Source organism: Cucumis melo, chromosome 8 (genome assembly GCF_025177605.1).
Source record: "Cucumis melo cultivar AY chromosome 8, USDA_Cmelo_AY_1.0, whole genome shotgun sequence".
In the NCBI taxonomy this organism is placed as follows: Eukaryota; Viridiplantae; Streptophyta; class Magnoliopsida; order Cucurbitales; family Cucurbitaceae; genus Cucumis; species Cucumis melo.
In genome coordinates this window covers 8,737,133-8,752,810 of record NC_066864.1, presented here as the reverse complement: position 1 = coordinate 8,752,810, position 15,678 = coordinate 8,737,133, and the positions used below count along the sequence as shown (strand labels likewise).

Below are 15,678 nucleotides of genomic sequence, written 5' to 3'. Positions count from 1 at the left end.
AAATAAGATATTTACTCTGTTATAGGATAATTTTCATGCTAGTGTTTTCCCTCAAGCTATAATACTAACCCACTAATAAGGGCCCTTCTTCGCGATCCTTACCATTTACATCTGTTTTTGAGTCAGTTCCTTGCAGAATCTTTGGACGTGATTCAGGACACGAATTGGGTTATATCTCTTGGAAATGCTTTCAGCAATCAATATGAACTTTATGTCTCTGATGATGAACATTCTGCACTACTTCACAGGTGATGGAATTTGGTTATTTAAATGGCATATTCTATGACTTTCTGGATGATGATATTTTCCATTGTAAAATTTTCTTAAATGTCATACATTTTGTGTAATTTCTTTTACAATCTCTGGCAGCTTATGCCTCTATCATGCTATCCGTCAGTCATCTATGTTTATTTAATTCATACTTTTCTTATAGGTGCTTGGGCATACTTCTTCAGAAGATCAACGATAGACCCTACGTACATGATAAGATAGATTTGATGTATAAACAGGCTAATATTGCTGTTCCCACAAATAGGCTTGGCTTGGCAAAAGCAATGGGATTGGTATTTATTGTTAGCTCTTTGTTGAGTTCTTCAACTTCGATCAATTAGTTCATATAATAATCTTTGTTTTTTGCTGGTACAGGTTGCATCGTCCCACTTGGATACCGTATTGGAAAAGCTGAAAGACATTCTGGACAATATGGGGCATAGTTTTTTCCAGAGGTTTGTACTTGGATGTGCTTTTATATTTGATTGTTCTGGATTATTGTCAATAAGTCGTCTTTCCCCCTGAGCATCCCTCTAATCAACTGCTTGATTCTTTCAAAAAAAATTCCGTGCTTAAGCAGGTAAAAGTTAGGTCTGCATGGTTGTTTAGATATCTTATCAGTTAAATGTATGTTGCTCACATGTTTCACTTTGAGAACTGCTTTTATTTTCCATGGATGAGAATGTCGCGACTAATATGCTAAGTTTATGCTGCACATTTTGTCCTTATGGACGAGAAGCTATTGTTTATACTTTATATGGAATATGGTACAAATGCCTTTTCCTCCTTCCCCTCTTCCTATAAAGCTCATTCTTACTCTGTGATTGTGTTACTCACTTTTAGCGTCATTCACCCTTTTAAGCTGTAAATTGAATGTCAACTTTCCTTCTTCTGAAAGACTGAAACATACATCTGACTGCTGAGGAGTCTGACAAGGTTGTGTCCTTTCTTTTACCTAAATGTAGATTCCTATCATTTTTTTCTGATGGTTTTAAAAAAGAGGAGTCTGATGACATACATGCTGCTTTGGCTCTCATGTATGGATATGCTGCAAAATATGCTCCATCAACAGTTATTGAGGCCAGAATAGATGCTCTTGTTGTGAGAAATCTTTTCCCTTTGTTTTGTACTCTTATCGGTTTATTACTAAATTCATCATATGCCAATTGACTTCCCGGAGTAAAATCTGAGAAAAACACGTTTATCTTTTGTCCATTTGTTTGATTCTATTCTGTTCTAATCTGATAAACATAAAATGTCTTTAAAACTGAACAATGGGGTGCGAGACAAAAAAGGTCCAATTTGTAGAATGTTCTATAGATGGTTTCCACTTTCCAGCAAAAAGTTAGATATAAAAGTACAATCAGCTGTTTAAGTTTATGAAGATTCATTCTCATCTGAAAATGGGTGTTGATTTTCATACACTGGAATGTATTTTAGTTATACTATGCATTTAATTTAACATAATCAAAAGAACATGGTGAAGTTCCGAGTTCAAACTCCTGTAATGTTACTTCCTCTCCATTTAATGTCGTTTGTCACTTGTTGGCTTCTTACAAATTTTCTAGCCTACCAGGGAGGGGAGTGTTAAAGGTACTGATATAATTAAATTTTTTTCTAATCCATGATCATAGGTTTCTACGTTCAGTGGTGATTTTAATGATTTTTTTGTTTCCTTGCAAAATGCCATTTACTTGCTTACCTTTGTACTAAATTTAGATGTTTCTTACCTAATCACCTCTCTGCCATGAGTTTTGATGTTGCATATTTCCTAAATGTTCATTTAATTATTTATCTAACAGGGTACAAATATGCTATCACGGCTTCTTAATGTCTACCATCCTACAGCAAAACAAGCGGTCATCACTGCAATTGATTTACTGGGTTTGTATAAATATGCTATCTTCTTTGGTTCAGTTGAAACATTTTTCTTGAAATATTTGGAGAGAGTTCTTCAATAACGAAGTACATTAGCAAAGTTAGGAATAATGGAAAGCCACATACCTGCATAAATCTAAAATTACAATTCATCTCAAGTGGATGGTGTTCTTGTATGTTGTTCCATGCTCAACGCAGTAGGGAAGTAAGGAAACTTCGGTAAGGTGGACAAATTATTATTTACTGTTCATAATTATTTATAATTTATTAATATATTTTTTTTATTTTAACAAGATGAACTTCTCATTGATCTAATGAAAAATACAAAAGTTGGTAGGAAACAAACTCCTAAAAGGAGTGACAAAGAAGCAAAGTGAAGTAAGAATACAAGAAGCTAATCAGAATTATATTACTAGTAAACAAATTAGAACAAAAGCACCAATGTGAAGCTTCGAAATTGCTAAATCAAATGCTCCATCCAAACTCTAGTTTTGTCTTAATTTTTCTTTTACGGTCTCAAATTTAACTTCTGAAGGTATAGATTGGACAACATTTTTTTTATAAGAAACAGATATATTCAAGAGAATAAAAGAAGAATAGCCTAATGGAAAGGGACAAGGGGGCCCTCTCCGAGAAGAACTAGCATATAAGGCCAAGGGCCTTCGAATTGTTGAAAATCATTGAAAGGCTATAATTACTGAAGTGATTGGTGTAACTGGTACTCCAACAAGATGGATTGGGCAGAAATAATCCATAATGAATTACGCTTTTACATCATTACTTTAATTTCTTATAATTTCTTTAATTAAAATTATAAGACATAAAATTGTACTTCGTCACAACCTAGGATTACAATTCAAGAAAAAACTGGGAGTTGGATCAAGACAAATTTAGCTGGCTTTCAGTAGCCTGATTATGTCTTGCATTGAAAATTTTAAACCTGATTGCTTCAAGTTTTGTTAGCTAGTTTTTTTTTTTTATAGAAACAACTTTTGTTAAGGCACACACACAAAAAAAAAAAAAAAAAAAAAAGAAAAGAAAAGAAAAAAGCCCATCAAAACAACCTAACTAAAAGAAGGGGTTCCAATTGTGTAAATTGTTACCAATGGAATAGTTACAAAAGGTCTTCGAAATAGAAGCCCAAAGGGACGCATGAAACCTAACCAAAGACCAAACCTTACCATGATCCCTTTCCTTACTACGAAACCCCTGATCGTTCCTCTCCCCCCAAACATCCCAAATCACAGTACACACTCTAGCAAACACAAAAAACACCCTTTCTCTCTGGAGGGCAGATGGAGGAGATCGTTGCATGAATGCTCCTTTGGCCAGCATAGCTAATACCAAACTCCTGTAGGAAACAGCACCACACAGCCTCCACATACTGGCAATCTCAAAAGTTTGTGCTAGTGTCTTAGAAGATTTTTGAAAACTCTCGTGGAATCCATGCCTATTGGACTGTCTTTATTTTTTAGGTGGGATATTATCCATTTGGGCACTGGACTTTTGTTATAGTAGCTTTTGTGCTGTTGGAATTTAAAGTAAAAGAACACTGTAGACACTAGGATTCTACTATGTAGGTTCTATGATGTTGAAAATGAAGGGAATGCTGATCTTTACTCTATATAGGTCGCGCTGTCATTAGTGCTGCTGAAAATGGGTCAACGTTTCCCTTGAAGAGAAGGGATCAGTTGCTTGATTACATATTGACATTAATGGGTAGAGACGACAACGGTGGCTTTTCTGATTCTAATTTTGAGTTTTTGCGCACTCAGGTGTCAATTATATATAATTCTGGTGGCCAATAATTTATATTTGATTTGTACTGCGACTGATCAGATGGATATTTTTCTAGGCTCTTGCTTTAAGTGCATGCACTACTTTGGTTTCTCTTGAACCAAAACTTACTATTGAAACTAGAAATCTTATAATGAAGGTAATATTTATTATTGATTTCTACTAGAATTGGTAACGAAATGTTTATTTTGATGATTGATCAAGACTTTATGAATATCTGAAATTATTTTTCAGGCCACCTTAGGGTTTTTTACTTTATCAAGTGAACCAGCTGAAGTAGTCAATCCTCTAATTGACAATCTTATTACTCTTCTATGTACAATTCTTCTAACAAGGTATTTAATCTTTGAAGTTCGTGCGCTCCTTTTGATTTTTTATCTGTTAAATAAACCATCCCTTCGTCCTTAACACAAAGTCAACCACGCCTCATCTTATAATTTCTGACATATAGTTTTATTTTTACAAATGTTTGTACTTATTTATTTATATTTTTGTAATCAAGAAACAAATTTCATTCATCTATGAAAACGAGGAAATGAAATACAGTCATCCATAGACTGCAAACAGTAGTCTTAGGATGGAAAAAAATACAGAAATAGCAAAAATTAACCAAGACACAATGCGAAAACCCTTAACCCTTATAAAAAGGCCTGCCATTTATTACTAATATCATCAAGAAAACATCCATAAAAAAGATTAGACAACAAACACCACCAGAGAGCTTTAATTTTGAATTACAAATGATCCATCCAATCAAGAGATTTGTCATAAAAAAACACTTTGATTTGGTAACCAAATGTCTGAGAGAAAAGCCTTGGAAGCATCAATCCATAATATTAGCTTTTCTGGGAAGTATCAGACGGCAAAGAATATGTTGAATATGTTATCTTGGATCTTCCCAAAGATCCGCCTCATGTTGAGTTGAGAAAATAAAGTACTTCAACAGCGACAAGAGAAATGCAATGATATACCAAATGAGACCAGCTTTTAGTAGCCTTCAAACATACAGGACAAACTGAAGGATAGCCTAATAAAAGGAAGTTTCGTCTGAGGAGTTTCTGGAGGTTGGTTTTGTTTTTTCTCTAAGACCTGAGCATTCAAAGTTGTCTCGAACTATTGGTTTGTTGTTGCTGTTGATTTTGAGATAGAAAGATAGCAGAGAGAATTTAGTCTTCTAGTTGAGTTGGATTTTTGTTGGTTGCAATAGTAGTTGTTTTATTAGTTGGATTGCTGGAGGTAAGCTGGTTTCTTCTTTGATTTTGAAGCTTCATCGGCCATTTTTAGCTGGCCCTTATTTTTTCTGATTCAATCTTTGTGGGTTGTTGCGGAAGTTGCTTCTATTCTTTTCATATTGAGTTTGGTCGAGTTAAAAGTCTTATCAAGTTTTCCTCTATCTTAATTTTGTGCTATTTTTTCCCCATTAGATATTGATTTGTTCTTAATTATTCTTTAGGGTGCTGGTCTCTATGTTGTAATTTGGTTCTAGCCTAGTTTTGGCAAGTTTGAACTTTTACGAACTTTTGCATTTTTGTTTCGGCTGTTGTACTTTGAGCATTAGACTCCTTCATTATGACAGTCTTATTTCCATTTCAGAAAAAAAAAAAAGTGTGAAAAGGAGTATGAAGAGTCAAATTTACCAAAATTTTGTATCCTCACTAAAGAAAATTTGGATCCCTTCTAATGAAAGAATATGTTGAATATTTTATCTTGTATCTTCCCGAAGACCCTACTCATGTTGCGTTGAGAGAATAAATCACTCCAACAGTGACAGAGAAATGTCTGAAGGAGAGCCTTTAAAAGGGAGTTTCTTCTGAGAAATGTCTGAAGGAGCCTGAAGAGTCAAATATACCAAATTTTTGTATCCTCCCTCAAGAACATTTGGATCCCTTCTAATAAAAGCATAAGAGCATTAAAAGTGCACCAGTTTCTTCGGCTTTTGAATTTCTCCTTAAAGAAATCTGCCTAGAACAATTTCAGGAGTATTGCTTCTAACTTTGTGCTGAAACAAGAGTTCTCTCATATTTCAGGCTCCTTCAGACACTTTTTTTTCTTCTTAGACGCTGTCCTTCTCTTTCAATTTTAATGGAGGATGATGGTCTTTCCGTATATTTTTTTTGTTCAAATACATCTTATAAATTTTTTTCTTTTGCCTGTTGCCTAAATATCATTATTATTATGATATATATATATAATATATGAGCTTCTTAGTCGTTTGTCCATTATCGTAATTTACTAGTCTTTAGTTAGGGTTTTCATGTATGCCTATATATATTGAACTCTATTGTATATAACAAATCAAGTGAGTTATTTCATATTTTCCTCAAACTTCAACATGGTATCAGAGCGTTGGAGAAAATTAGGGTTTGAGAATTTAGAACCCTTTTGTAACATCTGGGGTTTTTGGAGGGGTGGGTTTATAGTTTTGCCCACAGTCGCTGTCATTGATTTGTTTGCCATCCGTCAGCCACCGCGACTTTCCGTCAGCTGCCACTGGAAATTTGTTCTTTTAGACACCACCCATCTAAAAATGGAGTCCAACTGCTGATCTACCAAACCCCAAATTTTCGAAGACATCTAACCAGTGCGTGAGACTCGCGCTCGCCTCTTCCTCCGTTGCAAGATCCATGCGCTGGCATGTGGGAGCATGTGGGAGATCCATTTTGTGCTTTATCGGCTGCGTTCGTCTCCTTTTGTGTTTTCCAGTTGATCTGTGTATTTGGTTCCTCTAAAATCTAATCGAGTGTGAGAGTTTTCGGAAAAATACCCTTTTGGTTCTTCAGATTTGTTGCTGTTTTATTCTAATTTGGGTAGCTGTTGGTTAGAAGCTTCCCAGATCTTGGTTTTTTATTCCAAAGTGATGTCTCATTTGGCTCAATTAAGAGCTCCATCTATCCATGATTTGTCAACTAAATAGTTGAAAACGTCTCGTTCATCATTAGCATGTGTCTCTATTACAACCATTGCTAATTTAGGTAACATGAATCATGGTCTCTTTTCCTCCTCTACATAATGGGTCATAGACTCCGGTGCTACTGTTCATGTGACAGGTAATCCAAATTATTTTCTACAACTTTGTCATCTACATCCGTTCCTAGTGTTACCCTAGCAAATGGATCAAAGTCTTATGTTATTGGATCTGACACTAAATCTCACCCTCTCCCTTTCTTTGTCATCTGTCTTCCATTTACCTCAATTGGTGTTTAATTTGCTCTCTATTAGTTAAATCACTTGTGACCTTAATTGTTGTGTCTCATTCTATCCTGGTTATTGCTTGTTCCAGGATCTTGTAACAAAGAAGATTATTGCGAAAGGACATGAATCTTGAGGACTTCACAGTTTTGATCACTAAGTATTGACGTCAACAACCGTTGCTTGTTCTGGAATTGTTTCTCCTTTTGATGCCCATTGTCGTCTTGGTCATCCATCCCTTTCAGTCTTAAGAAAGCCTTGTCCCCAGTTTTTAACTTGTCTCCATTGAATTGCGACTCATGTCAGTTTCCCAAATTTCATCGTCTTAGCTGTAGTCCTAGAGTTGACAAATGAGCAAATTCTCCCTTTGGGTTAGTTGATTATGATATTTAGGATCCGTGTCCAGTTGTGTCCAAAAATGGATTTAGATATTTGGTTACCTTTGTTGATGATCACTCTCGCATGACTTGGTTATATTTATATGAAAAATCGTTCTGAGTTACTTTGGTGTATGCATTAGAACCTTGAGAAGTGACAATGTTGGTGAGTATTGTTCAGAAGCACTAAATTCTTACTTATATAAGCATGGAATTGGAATCATTCACCAATCATCCTGTGCCAAAACTCCACCCCAAAATGGGTATGCGGAACGAAAGAATAGGCATCTTGTTGAAACTCCACGGGCATTATCCTTTCAAATTTCTACAACTTGGCATGCCTTTGTCCGTTCTTCAAGGTCGGATTCTTATGTTCTCTTTCCAACAAAACCCTTGTTTCCTATTGATCCTAATGTATTTGGTTGTACATGTTTTGTTTGGCATGTTTGTCCTAATTAAACAAAGTTAGACCCCAAGTCTTTGAAGTGCATTTTCTTAGGCTATTCTCGTGTTAAAAAAGGATATAGATGTTATTGTCCATATTGGAAAAGTAAAAAGGTATAAATGACTTTCTCATTTTATTTATGGTGCATTCAATGGTATTTATACACATATGAGAAAGAGAGATAATTAGTTACAATAGGGGCAGTTATCAAAACTGATTAACAAAATAAAACAGAATGTTTGAATACATATTTTGTCTATCAGGAAGTTACTTTCTTTGAGGACAAGCCTTTCACTACCCCTTTGCCTAGTATGAGTCAGGGGGAGGGGAAGGATGATTTTTTCTTTATACTCTTACATCTCCAACTCCCTCTCCTACTCTACCTTCAACATCTACCCCTAATTGTCCACTAATACCTAAAGTCTATTCTCGTCGGCAACAACCTCCAGGTGAATGTTCTGTTCCAAAAAACTCTTTGTTATCGGATTAAGAATTAAATGATGCCCTTCCCATTGCTCTTCGTAAAGGTAAGCGTTCTTGCACTTATCCTATTGCGTCTTATGTATCTTATGACCTATTATCATATCCTACATGTTCATTTGTTAAATCTCTTGATTCTCGATACTTAAGACCGTTCATGAAGCTTTGTCTCATTCTAGGTGGCGTAGTGTAATGATTGAGAGGTGAATGTCTTAGATGATAGTGGTACTTGGGATTTAGTGTTACTTCCCATAGAAAAGAAGACTATTGGTTGCAAATAGGTATTTGCAATTAAAGTTATTTTGATGAGTCAATAGCTTGTTTAAAGGCACGCCTTGTGGCTAAAGGTTACGATGCTCAGACGTATGGGGTTGACTATTTTGATACACTCTCCTGTTGCTAAGCTTACTTTTATTAGGTTATTTATTTCTATGGCAACATCTCAAGATTGATCTTTACATCATCCTTTACATCAGCTTGACACTAAAAATACCTTTCTCCATGGTGATCTTAAGGAGGAAGTCTATATGGAGCAATCACCTGCATTTGTTGCTCAGGGGAAGAATGATAAAGTGTATCGCCTTCACTAATCCTTGTATGGGTTTGAAGCAGAGTCCATGTGCATGGTTTGAAAAATTTAGTAACGCACTTGAGCAGTTTGGAATAAAGAAAAGAAAATCGGATCACTTGGTTTTCTACCGAAGATCTATTATTGAATTATTCTACTTGTTGTATAGGTTGATGATTTTGTTATAAGCGGTAGTGATACATCTGGTATATTGTCCCTAAAATCTTTCTTTCAAAGTCAATTTCACACTAAATGATTTAGGAGTGTTGAAGTACTTTTTGGGCATTGAAGTAATGAGAAACAAGAAGGGTATTTTTATGTTACAGAGAAACTATGTGCTTAATTTGCTATCTGAGACAGAAAAATTGGGAGCCAATCCGTACTGTACTCCGATGATACCTGGTTTACAACTATTGAAAGATGGAGAACCATATGTGGATCCTGAGAGATATAGAAGATGGTTGGAAAGTTAAATCACCTTACAATAACGCATCTAGACATAGCTTATTCAGTAAGCATTGCGAGTCGGTTTATGACCTTACCCACTAGGATGCAGTACAACAAGTCCTATGTTACTGTTAGGTTACCCACAAATAAACACTAATTTACCCCAACAACTTGCAGCCTATTCTAGGGTAACCCTCGGCCACAGCAGCCGCCCTACTCAAGGTATTTTCTACTAAAATAAAACCTACCTACCCAATCCCCAAAGGTGCTATATATAGGCTTTTCCAACATTCTCTCACCCTGGGCCCACCACGCACGATCATGTCCTTTTTATTACCTCATCATTGTTGTCATGCTGATTTACCATTCTACCCTTCCTCTTATATGTATGTAATATGGGAGGCCTTACCGTTACCTTAAGGTTAGCACCTGGACATGGAAGTCTACAACAAGTTCTATATTACCTTAAAGGTTGCACCTGGACATGGAAGTCTATACAACAAGTTCTATATTACCTTAAAGGTTGCACCTGGACATGGAAGTCTATATAAAGATCATCCCAAATGAACATTGAATGTTTTTCAAATGTTGATTGGGCAAGATCAAAAGAAGGACAGAAGATCGACTTCTGGATGTTTTCGTTGGAGGCAATTTGGTTTCGTGGAAGAGTAAGAAGAAAAACGTAGTTTCACGATCAAGTGCTGAATCAGAATACAGAGCAATGACACAAGCAATGTGTGAAATAATGTGGTTACATCAACTCTTGATCGAGTTGGGTTTTAATACTACAATTCTGACTAAGTTGTGGTGTGATAATCAAGTTGCTCTCCATATTGCATCTAACCCAGTATTTCATGAGCATACTAAACACATTGAAATTGATTGTCATTTTTTCGAGAAAAAATACAATAAGGTTCGGTGTCTACTGGATATGTGAAGACTGGAGAACAATTAGGGGATATCTTTACAAAAGCTTTGAATGGAGTTCGAATAGAGTACCTATGTAGCAAGCGGGGCATGATTAATATATATGCTCTAGCTTGAGGGGGAGTGTTATGATATATATATATATATATATATATATATATATATATATAGGAGCTTACTAGTCATTTGTCTATTATTGTAATTTACTAGTCTTTAGTTAGGATTTCCTTGTATGTTTATATTTATTGAACTCTATTATATAGAATGAATCGAGTGAGTTATTTCATATTTTCCTCTAACTTCAACAATTATCAGCTGAGACCTTATTCGTTTTAATTGTCTATCTATCTGACAAACTAGTGGAGAAGATGGTCGAAGTCGTGCTGAGCAGCTCCTGCATATTCTGAGACAAATTGATCAATATGTTTCATCGCCAGTGGAGTGTCAAAGGAGAAGGGGCTGCCTTGCAGTGCATGAGATGCTTGTCAAGTTTCGTATGGTTTGCATTAGTGGATATTGTGCACTAGGGTGCCATGGAATTTGCACACACAACAGGCAAATTGATCTGAATCTGCAAGGAATTTGTCCCAAGTTGCCATGTAAAGTTTGTTCTATTATTAGCTTTCAAATGCTGCTTCTCTCTAGCTTTCTCCCTTTTTCTGTTCACATTTCTACAGTTCTTCACCTTCCTTTTTTTTTCCCAAATTGATAGCGGCATTTATGTTACCAAGTCGGGAAGCCTTGTGTTTAGGAGAAAGGGTCATTACTTATCTTCCACGTTGTGCAGACTTAAATTCCGAAGTTAGAAAAATTTCTGCTCAGGTGATAATAGTTGATATGTTTTTTGTTATTTGCTTTCTAATATTCTCACAGATTTGATGCAAGTATGTAAGTTTTGTTTCCGCCTTTTACTCTCTGTTTCCTTTTCCTTTATTTATCTATTTATATTCTTTTTTTTTATAGATCTTGGATCAACTCTTTAGCATCTCTCTTGCACTGCCAAGGCCAGCAGCTTCAAAATTTGGTGAAGATATAGAACTATCCTACTCTGCTTTGTCATCTTTAGAGGATGTTATAGCCATCTTAAGGAGTGTAAGTTTGTCTTAAAGCCTCCACCCAAAGATGTTTCATTCATGTTTTTTATTTGGTCTATATGGATCATCTTCAAGGTCACTGAATGATGTTTGGATGACGAGGCTTATTTTTACATATAGGATACATCTATTGATCCCTCTGAGGTTTTCAACAGAATTGTTTCCTCTGTCTGCATTTTACTGACAAAGGACGAGGTATGGAGTACTTTGTACGTGGTTGTTGTTGATCACCTAAATTTCAAATTTATCATTTCATTTATGTTTTGCAGCTTGTTGCTACATTACATGGATGTTCAGGAGCTATATGTGACAAGATCAAGCAATCCGCTGAAGGGGCCATTCAAGCTGTCATAGAGTTTGTCACCAAGAGAGGAAATGAACTAAGTGAGACGGAGATTGCAAGGTTTTACATCATAAAAATTTGCGATATATTTCAAATATTAGCGAAGTAATTGAAAACCATTTTTTCATGAATATTTTTTATGAACATCTTCAATGCTATGCTATTGTTTAGGACAACCCAAGCATTACTTTCTGCTGTGGTTCATGTCACTGAGAAGCATATACGATTGGAAACTCTTGGAGCAGTATCCTTTTTCTTTTTTAATAAATAATTAACTAATGTTTTCATATTGCTGGTGTAGTGAGTACTTCTATCATTTTATGAAAAACAGGGCATTGCATGCTGTTCAGGAAAATGTGATGTTCATTGCAGTAGCTTCTTCAAAGATTTTTCCATTTACGTAGAATTCTAGAACTATGAACAATGGATTCTAAGTTTTTAATTGTTTTTTGATGAAGTGTGAGACAAATTCAAAAGGCAGCACCTACTGGCTAGCTACTAAAATGATGGACAAACTCAAGCCACTAACTCTGTTTTGGGTAACTTGATTTGTTGTTTGATTAGCAATAGGCCAAAACAATAGGATCTATGCTTACCATAAGCTTAATTAACATAGATAATACGAAGTTGTTGGGAGGACTATTAAATCTCCATCTGAAATTATTTATTCAAAGACTTTAGGCGAACTGTGGACTTGATGTTACCTTCAAGTGCAAAGATCAAAAGAGGAGCCGGAGCAGAGGCAGATGAGCATGGTACAATATATGTCGAGGTCACTAAGCAATAGTGACCTCATCTAGTCAACATAGGAGGCTGAACAAGAATGGGATTTTGTTTTAGTAAACTTGTGAGAAGTAGATGTAGGAACCAAGGTAGTATAGGCTAACTTTGCCCCACATCGGTTAGAATAGGATAGACCAATGTGGTACTTAGGTGGCTGGACTTGAGTCTCATCTCAATAGTTGTCTTTTGGGATGTGGTTCTCCAAGGTGCTCAAGTACCTAATAATGGTATCTGAACTGGTGGTTGATGTTCTATAGAGGAGTACAAGAAGAGGTTTCTGACCAAGTGTTTTCGAGTGATGTACTTTTCGTCTAGTTGCTAGATGTCAACTTTTTAGAGATAGGGAACTAAGCACATCGGTTAGAATAGGGTGACCAATGTGGTACTTAATTGGATCGACTCTTTTATCTCGATAGTTGGCTTTTAAGGTGTGGTTCTCTAAAGGCTCGTTTAATAACGCTCTCGTTTTCTTTTCCTTGTTTCATGTTTCTTCTCTTTTGAGAACAAGAAACAAAACTATGTTTGATAACTATCATCGTTTCCTGTTTCTTGGGAAAAAGAAACAGAAACATAAGTTTGTTTGATAACTATTTCTTGTTTTTGCTACAATAATTAATATATAGATATCATACATTAAATATAAAAAAATTATCAAAAGATTATGTCATCTAATACAAGAAAGTCTGAATGACAACTAAAATATAATAATAAGGTTGTATCATATCCTTTCCAAATTGGATTAGCACGACACTATCATCTTTAACTCTAAGTCATTTGTCTTAAATGATGTCGAGTTGAATCCAACTTAATTATATAATCATGCAAATATCGTGGTTGTAAAACATTAAAGTTAAGCTAAATGAATGTCTTAGTCAGAAACATTTATTATCGTAAAATTTTACTTGGTTTTCCCTAAATAATTTCTACTAGTTTTCAGATCATATACTAAATTTTTTTGAATTAAAATAATACATAAGGACGCATGTTGCAAAAATTAGTACTCAAAAATTGAAATATATATAAAAAAATAATATACATAGTGAAAATTAAAATAACTTATAAATCTAAGTATTAGTTCATTTTAAAATTCAAAATTAATATAAAATATAAATATAGCAGAATTATTTTGGAAATGGAAAAATTAATAAAGAAAATGTAAAATATGGAAACAAATATAAAAGAAAAAAAAAAAATAAAAAGAAAAGCGTCCATCTTGGGAGCTGAAATTTGAAATATAAAAAAAATAATGTACATATTAAAAATTAAAATAATATATCAATTTAAATATAAGAAAATTTTAAAATTACAATACAATATAAATATTGGAGAATTCTGTAAATAAAAAAACTAATAAAGAAAAAGAAAAATTAAAGAAATGCAGCGATTCAAGTGGGATTCAAACATATGACTTACAAGAGGAAGACAATTATCATTGGTGCCTAATACCTATACACCAAAAGCTCGTATTCATATTTTGTGGGAATGGTAAAAATAAAAAAGAAACAGAAACGTGAGAAACTAATTTTTGTTGTTTTCAATTTTGGTGCATTTTTCAAGAATGTTTCCCAAATTTTAGACACAAGAGACATGAATAATTATCAAATACGTCTGTTTCTTAAAAAATGAGAAACAGGAATAGGAAACAAGAAATGGAACGTTATCTAATAGAGCCTAAGGTGCTTAACAGCTAACCAGACTTCTAGATGGAGCATATTGTTAATGCGAAACCAAATAGTGGAGAACAACGCTTCTCATTCTATAAACTAAAGTTAAACACGTAGAGGGATACATGGAAACTATAAAACAATTATATAGTAGCACATGCAGAGGGAGTGAATGCATACATGATGAACTACTACTAGGACACAACAATTCAAATACATTAATGTACTCTAATGTATTTGAGAATAAAATCTTTTAGTTGCGCATGATGCAATATGCATCTTAAGCTTTTAATCGGTAAGATTACTCAAAGCAGTTTTTTATTCAGTATCAAAGTGTTCTGAAAGTTAGCTAATGCAAGGTTGTCGACTCTCTACTTATAGAAGATGTTAACTCAATATGAACTGACACAATTACAGCTACTAAACAAACTAACAAACTAACCAAACGACCACTGAAACCAACCATTAACTATATCAACAAAAGAAACAAATCAATAAGTAGCAATTAACGGACAAACAACTTGAAGCCTAACGCTAAGAGATTATTTTTTATCTAACCTTTCTTCACCAAATTTCTTTGTTATTTGTCTCTGTTTATTTGTGTGTTCCTTGGTGTATGTATATTTTTTCACATACTGAACAATCACTTATGCTCCTTTTATTAATTTATTTTCCTTGTATAGACTACCCTTAACCCGGATAGATTTCTTCCCTGGCCGAGAATACAAGCCCAAAGGTTGTCTTTGATGAAGTATTGGCTACTGCTGGAAGAGATATAGTCACAAAAGATATATCTAGGCTCCGTGGTGGCTGGCCAATTCAGGATGCATTCTATGTGAGCTCTATTTAGTTTCCACCTTTTAGAACGTTCCATTGATTTGTCCTGGAAATTACGTTACTCTGCTTTTTCCACTTCTCTGAGGGCTTTACTCTTATGTTATTGACCCTTGACCCATGAAATTTAAGCAAAATTAGGTGGTGACTAGTGAGGTAGTAATCATCTTTCAAAAAGATCCCAGAGGACTCTTATTTTAAATATTGTACTAGTACCGTTCTTATTTAAAGCCTTAGTGGACTTCTATACTTATTGATATTCTTCGGCAGCTATGTAAGATACAATATGTATTTGCTTCTAAGTGCTTTTGTTGGATGGTTTGAAACTATCCCTTCAAGGTTAAAAACCCATATATGCATATCAAATTCTCCTGTTTTACAGGTATTCTCTCAGCACACAGTACTTTCGTTTTCTTTCCTGGAGCATGTGCTATCTGTCCTAAATCAAGTTCCCCTCAATCAAGGAAGTCAAGATAGAGCTGATTTTTCTAGCCATGGGCCAGATCATATAGAGAATGATATTTCTCAGGCGGCTATCGTTTCACTAACTGCTTTTTTCAGGTTGGTGGAATAATAACTGAT

General features: G+C 34.8%; 1 protein-coding gene across 3 annotated transcripts in view; it reads left to right on the top strand.

Annotated features, from left to right (window-relative positions):
• The window catches only part of LOC103500847 (protein SHOOT GRAVITROPISM 6), a 33,793-nt gene that overhangs the window by 13,117 nt on the left and 4,998 nt on the right, over positions 1 to 15,678 (top strand). For all 3 annotated transcript variants that reach the window (XR_007823214.1, XM_008464288.3, XM_051089114.1), the window contains exons 23-38: positions 127 to 248; positions 434 to 563; positions 646 to 725; positions 1,236 to 1,371; positions 2,073 to 2,154; positions 3,778 to 3,923; positions 4,004 to 4,084; positions 4,180 to 4,280; positions 10,739 to 10,977; positions 11,091 to 11,200; positions 11,342 to 11,470; positions 11,593 to 11,667; positions 11,742 to 11,875; positions 11,987 to 12,059; positions 14,966 to 15,097; positions 15,479 to 15,657. Coding sequence is in view for 2 of the 3 variants with exons in the window: in XM_008464288.3 (XP_008462510.1) it covers positions 127 to 248; positions 434 to 563; positions 646 to 725; positions 1,236 to 1,371; positions 2,073 to 2,154; positions 3,778 to 3,923; positions 4,004 to 4,084; positions 4,180 to 4,280; positions 10,739 to 10,977; positions 11,091 to 11,200; positions 11,342 to 11,470; positions 11,593 to 11,667; positions 11,742 to 11,875; positions 11,987 to 12,059; positions 14,966 to 15,097; positions 15,479 to 15,657 (1,949 nt within the window). In the remaining variant the exon portion in view is untranslated. The remainder of the gene's footprint in view (positions 1 to 126; positions 249 to 433; positions 564 to 645; positions 726 to 1,235; positions 1,372 to 2,072; positions 2,155 to 3,777; positions 3,924 to 4,003; positions 4,085 to 4,179; positions 4,281 to 10,738; positions 10,978 to 11,090; positions 11,201 to 11,341; positions 11,471 to 11,592; positions 11,668 to 11,741; positions 11,876 to 11,986; positions 12,060 to 14,965; positions 15,098 to 15,478; positions 15,658 to 15,678) is intronic.